This window comes from Aplidium turbinatum, chromosome 2 (genome assembly GCF_918807975.1).
Source record: "Aplidium turbinatum chromosome 2, kaAplTurb1.1, whole genome shotgun sequence".
In the NCBI taxonomy this organism is placed as follows: domain Eukaryota; kingdom Metazoa; phylum Chordata; class Ascidiacea; order Aplousobranchia; family Polyclinidae; genus Aplidium; species Aplidium turbinatum.
This window is the reverse complement of record NC_137473.1, coordinates 17,263,092-17,277,051: the sequence shown is the minus strand read 5'-3', so window position 1 is coordinate 17,277,051 and position 13,960 is coordinate 17,263,092. Positions and strand designations below refer to the sequence as shown.

The 13,960-nt window shown below is 39.2% G+C and overlaps 1 protein-coding gene across 1 annotated transcript in view; it reads right to left on the bottom strand.

The window, feature by feature from the left end:
- Positions 1 to 1,771: 1,771 nt before the first annotated feature.
- Positions 1,772 to 13,960, bottom strand: part of LOC145788381 (cytochrome P450 2J6-like) — a 48,630-nt gene continuing 36,441 nt past the window's right edge. The window contains exon 9 of the mRNA XM_082600150.1: positions 1,772 to 2,573. Within this exon, the coding sequence (XP_082456276.1) occupies positions 2,262 to 2,573 (312 nt within the window). The 3' untranslated portion in view covers positions 1,772 to 2,261. The remainder of the gene's footprint in view (positions 2,574 to 13,960) is intronic.

The window sequence follows — 13,960 nt, the reverse complement described above, 5'->3', positions numbered from 1 at the left end:
GGTGGCTAATTTTACAGAAATACAAATTTGAATAGACGTTTCAAGGAGTGTTTCTTTTTCGGTCATTATATGCAGACGAACGGATTCGGGAGTCTTATGTTACAATTTTTCCACGAAGAGATTATGGTTTACCGCTGTGACCACATATAACTAACTACATTTTTAGAATGTATGTATTGTATATTTAATCTTTCAAGTACTACTGTTTGACACCAAGTATCTGCTTAGCTTATTACAGCAGTCACTGTCGTACGTATGCCACCACCAAGGCTGCTATTAGATGCTAATATGTTACCACGCAATACGCCTTTAATTAGCCGAGCTACTTATAACTTATTGTACTTGTTTCAAAGAACCTTTTGACTCTCTGTTACTTTGTTGTGTAGATTTGTTTGTCAAGAGTACGGTACTACAACAATGAAGCTGCATCGCTCTCCAGCAGTTTGGCTGGAAATTCATTTGAAAAACGTCAAAGAAACCCCTTTCCTCTCCGATACCGAAGTCACCCGCATGCCATCAAGACCATTTTCATATCTTTTTCACTACATTTTTCATCATTCGTGATCATCACTTTAATATCATGTTCAAATAATAATTAATGTATATTCCTGAACCCATCAGTTATCGATTAAGCTTACTATTTTAAAATTATACCACTGTCGTTGCTGCGAACACTTCACTTCATTTTATTTAAAAACGAAACACTGTACATAGTTTTTTGTATAATAAGCTCACCCGTACGTTTATTCTCAAATGCTGATGTTTTTTGTATTGGTTGTAAGGTTTAGTCGTTCCCGCATGGCTTCATCAACTGGCACACCTCCAGTTGCTTTAGGTATTTGGAGCCAACTGGTTCTTTCAACTAATTCATTTATTTTACTGTAAACTGTTAGGTTTGGTGGCCGTGCTTAAATTTACTTTCATCGACGTATCCTATAAATTTACATCGCATGCACGTATTAAACTTCTGTGGTTTTGCCGCCGTTTCCTTTTGTTGGTTTTGTTCTCGTAAACTATGGGTAACTTTATCATTGCTGTTGTTTTCCGACAAAGAAAAATAAATTGAATTGAATTGAATTTTTGAAACTTTATTCCGGGCTTCACTTTAAACTTCACTTAAAATGAAGCCCTAGCCCTATCACCTAGCGTGGTGTAGCCTTTCAGCAGGTTAGGATTTCAAAAATTTATCTGAGACATTCCTACCTTCACCGATGGCATTTTCACTTCACATCATCTCCTTCAGCACCACGTGGTGGGCCAGCATCAAAGCATGGTGACATACTAAACAAGCAATGCCCGCTTATGCCGCATTTGTCCAGAAAATTATAGTTTATGTGGGGCAGCACGTATTGTTGCGAGTAGTTATTTTTATCCATGAAAAACCTTAAAACTGCAGAAAGAAACAACCTGACCGACAAACACTTAGCAAACATCCTAAGAATCAAGACAACGTCCTTTAATGCAATTGTTGATAACCGCTTAGCTGAAAAACAATGTCAAAAATCTCATTGACTTTGTATTGTAGAAATAATTTTTCTTTCTTTCTATGTGTGTGTTATTTGTTCCTATTTTCAAAGATGAAATTAATGGTTTTTAATTGTTACTTTATGTACCTATTTTTCTTGAAATTTAATAGGTCCTGCGGCCAATTCATTTATTTCAAGTGACAATGCGGCCCACTATAATAAAAGGTTGGACATCCCTGATTTAGACGCAGTGTCCTTTGCTGAATGGTCTTGTTCCAACGTTTCCAGAGTAAACTATATTGAACAAGCTGAGCATTTATTTAGAAGAATTATTACATGTACATATCAATAACTACACAAGCAGAATAAATGCAATACTGTACAAGCAGTCAATCTTGTGCCTGCAACAGAGCAGAAGTGCAGGTGGTTGTTGAAGATTACTGCATTGTAAGCAGGTAATTTTCAGAACATTAGGCCTATATACATAGGGATGTAAAACCAATCCAGACCATGATTTTAGACTGAGGTTAATCCAGAGCATTGTCTTTTGAATCTCAAAGTTTGCTAGACATAGCAGTTTACACCTGTCACAACAGGCAGCCGGGACTTGTGACGTCACGACAGAATTAATACACATCTATGTTCTTTTTGCTGTGGTCAAATATATCCTTATACAATATTTCGTTACACTGTTTTGAGCCATATTTCATGATTAGACCCACAAAAAAAGCTTTTATATACAGCTATGTAACAGAGAAAATTTAGTAATTTTAACACGTGGAATTCACATCATCTTTAACGAGGAACTAAATTCACATCGTAACGAAGTGGAGCGTGCATAAGATTATTATGTGATTTGTTGATCTCAGGAAGCGTTTCGGCGCAAGGTTCTATGGCAAAATTTTGCAACAATTTTGTAAACATGATAAACTGTTCAGCAAGAGCAAGATTTTCGCCCAAACAACGTCGGTAACCAACACCAAAAGGAATGACATTGTTTGAAGGAACAAATTCTCCGCTTTTGTTGATGTGCCGTTTAGGATTAAATTTCTCCGGACTGTCCCAAGCTTGAGGATCGTTGTGAGCTCCCCATAAATTGACTAAAATCTGTAAAATAATTTGTACAACATAAACATTTTGTGATATTTATCATAATAGCCTATAACTATAGTCTGATTTGTCTCACAGCAACCAAATTCAGCTTGAATATTATTTTAGGCGACATACCACCACTCATCAGCGCTGCTGGGCGCTGCTTTGTAGAATTAGTTGCACTGGTCAACATATTTTTTTTGAATAAAATGATGACTTTCAACCAGGGCTTTAGAGCCGGAACCCCGGAGCCGTGCATTTTCAACGGAGTTAGAGCTGGAGCCGGAGGTCTACGTGAAAGTCAAATGGAGCTAGAGCAGGAGCTGGAGCCAGTTGTTTGAAAAATAGCTCCGGCTCCGATGTATTTCATAAGATGCTATGCACATTGCGCATCATTCGCTCTGATTTAAAATGCTCGATGAAAGAAGAATTGATAGAGGCAATATTTTTCCTTCGTACAAATGGTTTTTGAACACTTCTTTGTGCAGAAAGAAATGTTTTATGTTCATTGATTGTATTGTTTGGTTTGTGATTATTTTGAAACGCTAGATATTTCAAATTGAGCTTTCATCCTTAAACCTCAGTTTTTGACTAACTAAAAACGGCATCCAACAACTTTATCTCACAATCACACATTTATTATTGATCAACTCGCTTAAAACAACAATTGGCTTTTCCCCCCTGATTAGGCAGTTTTTGAGGTGCATTTGTCATTTTTTTAAATTTTGGTTTGGCGACTCTGCAACAAAAAACAACTCAAAACTAATTGCTCACAATGCGATATAAAAGTGTTTTCTTTTTTGCATAAGCAATGACTGGTAGGCTATGCAGTTTTACCACTTTTATAGGGAAAGTTAAAGGTGCACTGCAACGATACATGGCTTTTGTATTTTGTAGATCTTTCTGAAATAAAACATTTTTCAACAATTTTTTATCTTGCCATTAATTAAAAAAACTAAAAAAAAAACTTTTTTAATTTAAATGATTCTGATTGGTCAAAATCATGGGGTTGCAACGCTGTATCCAAAGTCTACTGTTTTGCGTGCAAACACAAGGAACAAATCGCGAAGGAGAACGAAACAGCGAACAATTTTGTACTTAGGGAGTTTTTACAGCTTTAAAATGGTGGTTGCTTGTATGGCTCCCGGTTGTACTAACCGGAGAATTGTCAAAGGGGTATCCTTTACTTGTTTACCTCTGAAGAATGAAGACAAGCTGAATAAATGGATCTCTGCGATGAAACTCAAAGGCCCACCTGCAAACAAGCACTGCCGTGTGTGCAGCGATCATTTTCTGGCCAGCGATTACCAACGTGATCTACAGGCAGAGCTATAGGGCATCAAGCACAGACACCTGCTCATCCCTGAAGCTGTTTCTTCTGTCTTTGATTTTTCAAGATATGTGAAAACCACGGCGCCATGCAGCGCTCACAAAATTTGATCAACCGAGGTACAGATCTGTGAGTACGATCGGGCGTTTGGATCAAATAGCAAAGCGAGAAGACAACAAGACTTTGAAACAGGTCAGTAGGACAGTAAAACATTGGCAGAGTAGGCAACCCTGAATAGATACGTTACTTTTAGTTCATATAAACCACTTGGTTTAAGCAAATTATTTTCCTGTATTTTGTCCAGATTCACCAGGCAGTGAATGAACAATTCAAATCTAAACCAGACCCTCAACCAAGATTTTCCAAGACTTTTTTATCCAGGCACATCTTTTCAAAGCTGCTGGCCTGTTATGAATTGACGGGTTGTGCACAATTACCACACATAAGCCTACACAGGGTTGGAAGTATAACGACTAGTTGTCACTATTTGATAGCGTTATTCGTTGCTTTCTGAATATCAAATGCTTATACGTTATACCCAGGGATATTCCTTTTAAAAATAAATATCGAATGCGCGTTATTCACTGCTTTTTTATGCAAGCAACGAAATCATTATTCGTTTTCCACTAATCGATATTTAGGAGAACTGCTGAATCATTTTTTGTTGTTCACTTACTTCATCGTCAAAACGAATTTACGAGATTTAGTTTTCAGATTACTATCCGACCTACTGCAGTCCCCTTCCGGTTTTCGAACTTTAAAGGATTAAGGAAAATTTTGCGGCAACACAGTTCAGAAAAACCATGCCAGTGAGATAAAGATGCAGCGAACCCAAAATTTTTATCCGCACACCGCACCGCAACTGAATCCCCTATCCGCACACCGCACCGCAATTTATCTGGAACTTTGACACTGCACCGCAATTACAAATTTTCAAAAAATATTTTAACGCTTTATTTTTTAGAAAGTCGATTGTGGCAAAAAGCATCCATGGTAACCAGATCATACCGTATTCTCTTATCAGCAATGCATCTAAGTTCTAAGACATCATGCTTTTTCAAATAGAATGTTCCTGGATCCAGTATCAGGACTTTTGAACACTTATTGCAAGCAATAATGCAATTTTAATGTCAGTGGTTTTATGAACTACCGTACACGGACAGACAAGAGTAAAACTTATATCCTGAACTCACTGGGCTAACTGTTATAGTAACTAATGCGGTAGTTGCGCTAGGCCTATACAACATCTCATATATTATTATTATTAACCAAAAACACCCGTACAGCTTCCCTCACAAGCCAGCCCCAAAAACCCTGTCAACTGCAAGCGCAAGCCATTTGCATAGCTTTCAAAGCTTAGGGTTTCCGAAGGAAAAAAAACTGATCCGTATTTCCAATTCCAATTTAAATTTGAACTTTCATAACTGATTTTCTTGAAAAGTTGAAAGTTTACGAAAGTTTAATTTCTTAAAAGTTTACGCGGGAAGCGGCGTGGCACGGCTTTGTCATTTCAACCTTCCACGCGGCGCGGCGCGGCACGCGGCGAAAAAGTCAAAAGCGGCCGCGCACGCGGCAAGGCGCAGCTTTCATCACTATACAGTGAGAGACGTTAACAGTGTTGCCAATCTTCCGGTTTTCCCGCAAGTTTGGGCAGTTTTTTTCGAGATTGTTTTTTTAGTTTGCGGGTTGCTTGTGTTTGGGCTTGTTTTTTGGCCAGTCAAACTTTTTTAACTTGGTTTTGACACTGAAATTGCGAGGTTTTTATTGTAGTCAACATTGTATCCCTTCTTTTCAAGATAATTATTGCTTGGAAAGGCGTAAACAAATGTCATTCTTGAAGTAAACGTGATGTATGGACTGCAAAGGTTGTATTGAAATTTTTGAACTGCTAAACTGCGTGCTTTATGCTAATTGGTATTGGTTGCAAATTATTGGGCTTGTTTTTGCTTATCTGTGCTGTTAGTAATTATTTATTTTTTTTATTTGAATTACTTTTTGTAATTGCTATTCATTGCTTTTTTTAAGTATCGATAGCGGAAAGTCACTGCTTTTTTGGGCACTATCGAATAGTGAGATAGTCATTGCTTTTTGACTAACGACTTCCAACCCTGGGCCTACACCAAGGCAAATTTTCCATTCGACTGTTGTCCGAACTCGTGTTGTCAGAGCACGATTCAGAATGATGTTCTTTGCTGTCAAGTCGCCGTCTTTTTGATTCAAAGAGAAATCTTTGTCTGGTTTTAGACCTCTTGTTTGTGCTGATCTTCTATATTACTTATTATAGGCCTACATTGACCTATGCGACGTTTCCATGGCAAATGCGTGAAGCTGTTAACTTGGCTGCCACATGATGACGTCACAAGACACATAGAGCCATCCGGTGGCCGATTATCTTTTTGTTATATTTACCAAACAAAAAGGTTTATCACAAAAAATTCGAAAAAGATAATAGGCTACTTAAACTCCAAAAAATCACCAAAAAAAAATTTATTTTTCCTTTCAGGTCCCCTTTAAGTTTGAAAAAGTAAAGCAGATCTAATTCAAACTGTGTGGAGTCAGGTTGCTAGGATAGTACTTGTTTGGTTTGTGTCGTAAGCAGGTCGGAAAACCATGTATACGTTTTCATGTCCTTCATGACGAATCTACTTCCCAGACAGAAAAAAAACGTCATTTTTGAGAGAAATGATGGATTTTGCTGTCTGGGATAGTCGTCATTTGCCACCACTGCTTCATCTTTACAACACAATACGTCTTTCCTTTACTTAATAGTTTGATATGAGTGGCTAGTGCTAACTAAATGAAGTGTTAATACATTTTCGATACTGTGGGCTGTGGCACGAAACAGCTTAATCCGCTTTCGGGATTTTGCTCTATTTCGCTACCACAAACCTAAGTTGTTTCTGGTAGAAGACAAGGGTCGACTTGCCTTCGTTGAGCAACCGAACATCGGGAGCTCCCACTCTCGCATGTAAGGCGACGTCGACCAACAGGTGTGAGGACTAGCGACCCTCCCCCGCAATCGGAATGTTTTTTCGTTAATTTGTACTTTGTAATAAAAGTGAAATGGTTCGTGTCACCAGGGGCTTCGAGAGGGGGTGGAAGTCGGGCCAGTTTCCCCCCTAGCAAAACATTGTAATAGAAAAACGAGTAGTTTTTTTTGTTTTTACACCTACGAGGGTGACCCATTTTTACTACTAAAATAAAAATGGACCAACTAAATAACAAACAAACTCTTAAATGAAGTGCGTATAGTTCCATGTATTTCTCAATCATTGTAAATGTCACTCCAGTCCAGATGCTTCTCATCCAGAACAAATCATTTTCGTGTTAAGGTTTTCGTGTAAGGATGTTGAACAGCTTCAAGACGTAAAATCTAAAGCTGAAATCATTTCTGTATCACTGAACGGTTTCGATTATTTTGATAGTTTCAACTTGAAAACTAGTGCTGCTTTGGCTAAGCGTGAACTATTTTTGCTTGACAACTGAACCTTAACTTCAAAATCTGCCTTGACTAGGCATAGGTTGTTGTATTTTGTATCCAACATATCTGAGAAAGTGAAAGGTGTCAGTCCAAGCACGATTAAAGAAAATAAACCCTGCCTATTTTTTGTTTATGGATGTTGTTGTTTAAATCTAGTTGGAGTTCATTGTGTTGCCTACAGCGTTGTTCAAATGTCATATCATTTTTGGAGGAAGACGTCACAAGCTCACAGTATTGGTCGACTGTGAGCTTGCGACGTCTAGTTACAGCCCAGTAAGAGGGAAAATTCTGAAAATCCAAAGAAAGCTGTCTTATCATCTTTGTAAGAAAATTGGTTTCGAGAAGGTAATCAAAGCGTGGTGCAGTCAAAACCAATGCTTTACATTACCCTTTTGCAATTGAAGCTCTAATGACGTTAGGCCTACTTAAATGCATCAAGTTGGAACCAATATGAGCTAGATCGGAAGCTGAGTCAATGCTAAAGTAGCCTACAACTAGCAGTTTTAAATTTATGACTGCTTTGTATTATGTGGATTACAGTCCTAAACAAGATTCACAGATGAATTTAATGAAATTAAAGGAAGATGTAGGCCAAATCTAATCTAAGTAAGAGAAAGCTGAGAAGAGTAGGCAACTACTAGCAAGCTAAAAGTTGTTGTAGCTACTATAAATTTAAAAGAAAATGATTTTCTTTTCCTGAGGACAGAACGCTTTTATAACTCCACGTAACTAGCTGAATCATTCGAAGGAAATGTATTCTACCGTACATTGCAAAGGATTCGATAGTTGTTGGAATTGACAAATGTAGGCTATTAACAAACTCAAACATATCGTCGATGAGTTTGAAGTTCCATGAAAATTTTATCGTATGTCTGATGTGCAGTTGCAGGCATGTGGGATAAATTTAAACCGTTTGTACAACAATGGCATTTTTCAAGACATTTTGGATGAATTGGTACTTTTGACGGAAAGCTACACAGCAAACTTCAGCTGCAAACCAGAAAGAACCATCTAGTAATATCTATATAAGGAAACATTGATTGCAACTTTCGAAACGTTTTTCCAAATAAGTTTAGCTTTGTTATGAATTTTTTTGTTTTCTGGTAGCTACCTCAAACGGTTGCGATTTGAGAACGTGGTTTTAGCAAATACTAAAATTTATAAAGAATTGTTTGACTCAAAATGACTCACTATGACTCAAAAACGATTGAAAAGCCTAACTCAGGGGTGTGCAACCTTTATTACAGGAGGGTCAAATATAAACAACTGGGAGAAACCGCGGGCCGCACGTTTATTTAACATGATTTCTAGTAGTTGCAGGCACAAAAAAGTTTTTTTTTTGTTATTCATGTTATTCTTATAGCATTACTAGGGTTATCTCTTTGCAGAAATAATAAGTCAAGACGCATAAACTTCTAAAGAAAACTGCTACCGTATTCAAGTTTATTGTCACACCGACTTTAAATGAGTTCAGCGAGAAATTTGCAGCTGGCTTCTTTTCCCGACTGCGTTTCCCAATTTACTTTAATATTTTAATAGAAGTGTTCGTCTGTCAGAACCGATAGATAGAGAGATTTCATGACACCTATTTTAGAAAAAAAATTGTTCGCACAAATACGTTGAGCCAAAAAGAGCCATTTTTGAAACCACGAGTTTTTTCAAATGTGGAAAGTCATCTTGTTGAGATGTTTTCGGTAAAAATCGCCAAGATTCATTTCTAAATACTTTGCTTTTAAATCCGTTTTCTCTTAAAGATCAATCAGTTCAAGTTGGATATCAGCTGGTGCTTTGTCAATATCTGTGTTGAATGGCGAAGAGAATGTACCAAACAAATGTTCATGAGATTTGAAGTCCTTGAAACGAGCCAAAAATTCATACAACAATTTTTAAAGTTGGTCTGCAAATTCAGTTTTCTTCTCAGGATGCATTCCATAGTCTCTCAAAGTTGGAAAGTGGAAAAAATTTTCTGTCTATATGTGAGCTTTCCAAAGTCGTAATTTATTCATAAAGCCTTTTATGTGACTATACATTTTTAAGTTCCAAATGATTGAAAACAATGGATTTGCGGTGGCCGGTGGGAGATTTTTAGAATGGTTAACAGAAGGTGCTAAGTCTACAGTACAATAATCGACTCCACAATAAATTGTTCACACGTAGGCCTACCAGACTAAACCAAACTATAAACACGTTTCGCAGGCCGCGCACAATTCAAAATTGGAACATCTTCGAGGGCCAGACAAATTTTCTTTGCGGGCCACATTTGGCCCGCGGGCCGCACGTTGCACACCCCTGGCCTAACTAACTACATGCTGTGCATCAACTCAGACATCACAAAATTATATCATTTGATGCTGTAATCTGTAACTTTGCATTGCAAAAAGTGCGAGAAGGGTTGCATTAAATTAGGGTTGTCCAAAGTCCGGCACTCGGGCCAACTCCGGACCGCGAGTCATTTTTGTATGGCCCGCGCCTGTTGTTGTACAATGTGTTATTTTTGGCCTGCAGACACACAAAAATCTATTCAACTTGCATTTTTTAGAAAATTAATGTAGCTGTTGGCTGCGAACACTTCAGCAGTATCAAATCTGGCTCGCATGGGAAAAAGTTTGGATACTCCTGAATTAAATGCTTGGTTGAACTATTTTCGTTGCATGTATTGTGTGTTTACAAAGCTTTCTAGGCAAAATAGTTAGCCTCAGCCCTCAATGGTGTTTTTGCTGCAAGTGTAACCCAGTGATTATTGTTGATTTTTACATTGAACGAAGTTCTTTTTATGCTGAGGAAAGTGGGCTAACTTCAGCTTAACACGAACATGCAACGCTAGATAGGCTACATAGCCTATTAATTGTATTTTTGCTAAAAAATATTATGGGGCTCGTTTTTCGTATTGCTTCCCGACCAGTGCTGACTTCTCTCGGAGACCCTACGTGTCACGATCAAACACAAGATATTTAATAATAGCAAATACCCAAGGCGGAGATTGAAATCAATCAGCAACCCCTTATGCTAGTCAGCCAAGTTTGTGACAGTAAATATATATGATCTTTACTGCCTAAGTTTTGAATATTTACAATACAAAAGACAAACCTATACAATTATAAGGTGCTACTTTTGAAACTTTATTGATAGAATCCACTTGCAGATGCTTTGTATGAATTATAAATTATACAATACATATAAATCGACTTGACTTATGTTGGACGAAAAACTATTCAACAATTTTTTCGCCTAATTCTATAGGCCTAGTAAGAGAACGAACAGTCCCTTTCACGCGGTCTGCCCTGAAAGTAGCATCAAAAAAATGCAAAACAAAGACTGTCAAAACCGAATATCGACCTGGAACACTCAGCACAAGACTCCACGAGAACCGCTCTTATTCAGAGCGCGGCAGTTCCACTGTCGAAAAGTACCGTCATCCCACCATCTTACAGCTGAACGCTGAGGGCATCACATTCAGAAAGATTGATGTAATCGAGCAGCTCTCTCATAAGAACCGAGCTCTTGTCATCCTAATCTAGGAGACCCACTGCACTTCTGCAGACAAGCTAGTAATTGCACACTACTCACTAGCTGGGTCTACCCAAAGCAGGAAACATGGCCTTGCCACGTTTGTCCTTGAGAGCTTGAACTGGAAGCTTGCAAATTCTTCCGCCAATGAGGAAATAGAATGGGTTTACCGTTTACGTGAGCATTGAAAATTACAACGTCATCAAGGTATACAAGCCACCATCCTCACGCCTGAACCCATCATCTACACCCGCATTCCCCTCACCCAGCATCTATGCTGGTGACTTTAACTGCCAGCACACCGACTGGGGTTACAAGTATATCAACAGCGACGGAAAATACATGGCTGCCTGAGCTGCGAATAACAATCTCGCCCTTCTTTACAACTCAAAAGATCAAGCTAGCTTTTGGTCCAGACGCTGCGGAACGGGCACAAACCTTGACCTGGACTTTGCAAGCATGGACACAGACAGCTCTCTTCTTGACAGACGTGTGCGAGAAAAGTTACCACATTCCCAACATCGACCTTCGCTTATCTTGCCCCTAAGCTTGTCTCACCTATCCAAAGTGCCCCCAGTGAAGCGATGAAACCAGGAAGGTCAATTGGAATCGTTACAGCCTCATAACTAATCAAGCTGCGGCAGAGCTACCATCACCTTATTCCGCCAACGTGGATGAGGCTTACCAAGATTTCTCCCGTGCCATCAAATCCGCAGCTAAACAAGCTATTCCTCACCGCCGCCGAAAGAACTACACGCCGTGCGAAACTTTGTACCGCTCTTATGTTTGTGCCTCACCAGGTGCTGGTTCTATCTCAGCTGCAACAAGACTGCTCGATCGGCTAGACCAGTGCTCTTCAACCGGATATACTGTATACCCAAGTGTATACCAGATCAAAACTAGGGTATACAGCTGGAGAAGGGTATACAGCTTAGATCTGTGATAGTGGAAGTCGCAACAGAGGTACGGTGGCTATCGCGAGGGAAAGTTTTTTTCCGTGTGTTTGAACTTCGCGAACAATTAGGGGCATTTTACACTGAACACGGAGACCCAAGGGCTTCCAAGTTTCGTGACATATTCTGGATTGCAAAATTGGCATACTTGGCGTCGATTTGTGATCGTTTGAACCAAGTGAACATCAGTCTTCAAGGGAGAGGGGGTGATATATTTCGGTCAACTAGCAAGATCAATGCGCTGAAGATGAAAATTACACTGTGGAAAGAGAATGCTTTTTCGAGGAACTTCAATGACTTTCCTGTATTAAGTCAATACATGAAAGAGTCTAGCTGGGAGTTTGAGGACGTTTCTACTGAAGATAACTTGTCTGCCTTTGGTCACAGCGGTAAACCATAATCTCTTCGTGGGAAAATTGTAACATAAAGTTCCCGGATCCGTTCGTCTGTATGTAATGACCGAAAAAGAAACACTCCTTCGAAACGTCTATTCAAATTGTATTTCTGTAAAAATAGCCTCAAAGCTGTCGAAATTGGATGCAACGCCGTACACCACTAAAACTTGTCACTACAGAACAGATTACTTAGATAAAAGACGGAATTTTTGTCCAGCTAGCAAGCACTAAGCCAACCGTTAAATGTGCGACTAACTCTCAAGCAACCATTTCACGAATGACCAGAATAGATAGCAATATCTCAAATGCACGTACACAGTACTGTGACGCAATAGTGAAAGACATTGTCATGCAATTCAAACAGGTGTTGAAAGGCAATGATGCAATATTTCATCAGGTCTTACGACCGATGGTGCAATATTTGGACATTTTCTAGCAATTTCCATGACGTAAGATGCCAGCTAGGTTAAGTAGACCATAACGGTTTTTATATGACGTTTGATTTGGTGAACAATTGGCTGGAACATAGCGGCCCCTAGTTATGACAGTCTGACATGGCATAACTAAAAAAGAATTGACAACAATTGTGAGCCAATGAATAAAAAACACACGATACACAAATTGTTTGAATCACTCACGTTTAAGTTAATACGTAAATACAAAGGGCATGCAAAGAATGAACAATAATACGAATAATACACGACGATACATGAAATTGGTACCATAGGTACATGCTAAAATGACGCTATATACAATGGTTGCGATAATAACCGACTGTTCCGGGCTCAGACAAGTGTCGGCCACCGCAGACAAAACCAGGCTCAAACCCTAATACTTAGGTGTTCTTTACGGGGGCGAGGCACGAAATATCCCTCAACACGTAGTCTACTTTCACTTCCCCGTACTCTCATCATAGTTGCAGACGGCAACTTTAGCTCTACAGGCTTCCCTTTCCTAATTTGTGGAACTACCTCATGCACCCTCCCAAGTTGATACTTCCCACGTTTACCAATGTCCTGGAGAGAACCTACCACTACAAGTTGACCAGGCTCCAAATTCTCGGCCATTTTTAGCCATTTTTTTCGGCCCTGAAGCCCTGTCAAGTAAAAATCTATCCATTTGCTCCAAAACTGCTGAGCAAGTGACAAATTGAACCGATAGTCCCTTCTTAGTTGGTCACAATCATGTGGTTGCCCAACAGCACAGTATGGGTCTAAGTATGGGGTCAAAAGTGAGGCAGGGGTGATGACAGTAAAATCCCTAGGGTCGTCACTCAAGGGTACTAAAGGGCGTTCGTTCACGATCCGAACAGCACTGCTGGTGTACGTAAGCAGTTCAATAAAATTGGGCTTACGTATTGAAGAGTCCAAAATGTGAAAAAAATGCAATTTTAAATTGTTTTACCATTGCTTCCCAAGCGCCACCTTGCGCTGGAGCATACGGAGGTATAAACTCCCAGTTTATCTGCTTCTGTCTCAGGGCGTTGTGAAATTCAGTTGATTTTATCAACTCGGGTAACTTCTTAGATGCCGCCTGAAAGGTGCTTCCATTATCGGAATAGATAGCATTAACCTGCCCACGTAAATCCGTAAACCTAGTAAAGGCAAGTAAAAAATCACTCAGCGACAATGACGTAACCAGCTCAACATGAATAGCGCGAGATGCCATACATGTGAACAAGAGTCCCCAAGCTTTTTTGTGACTCCTACCTTCAACAAAGGTCAATGGTCCAAGAT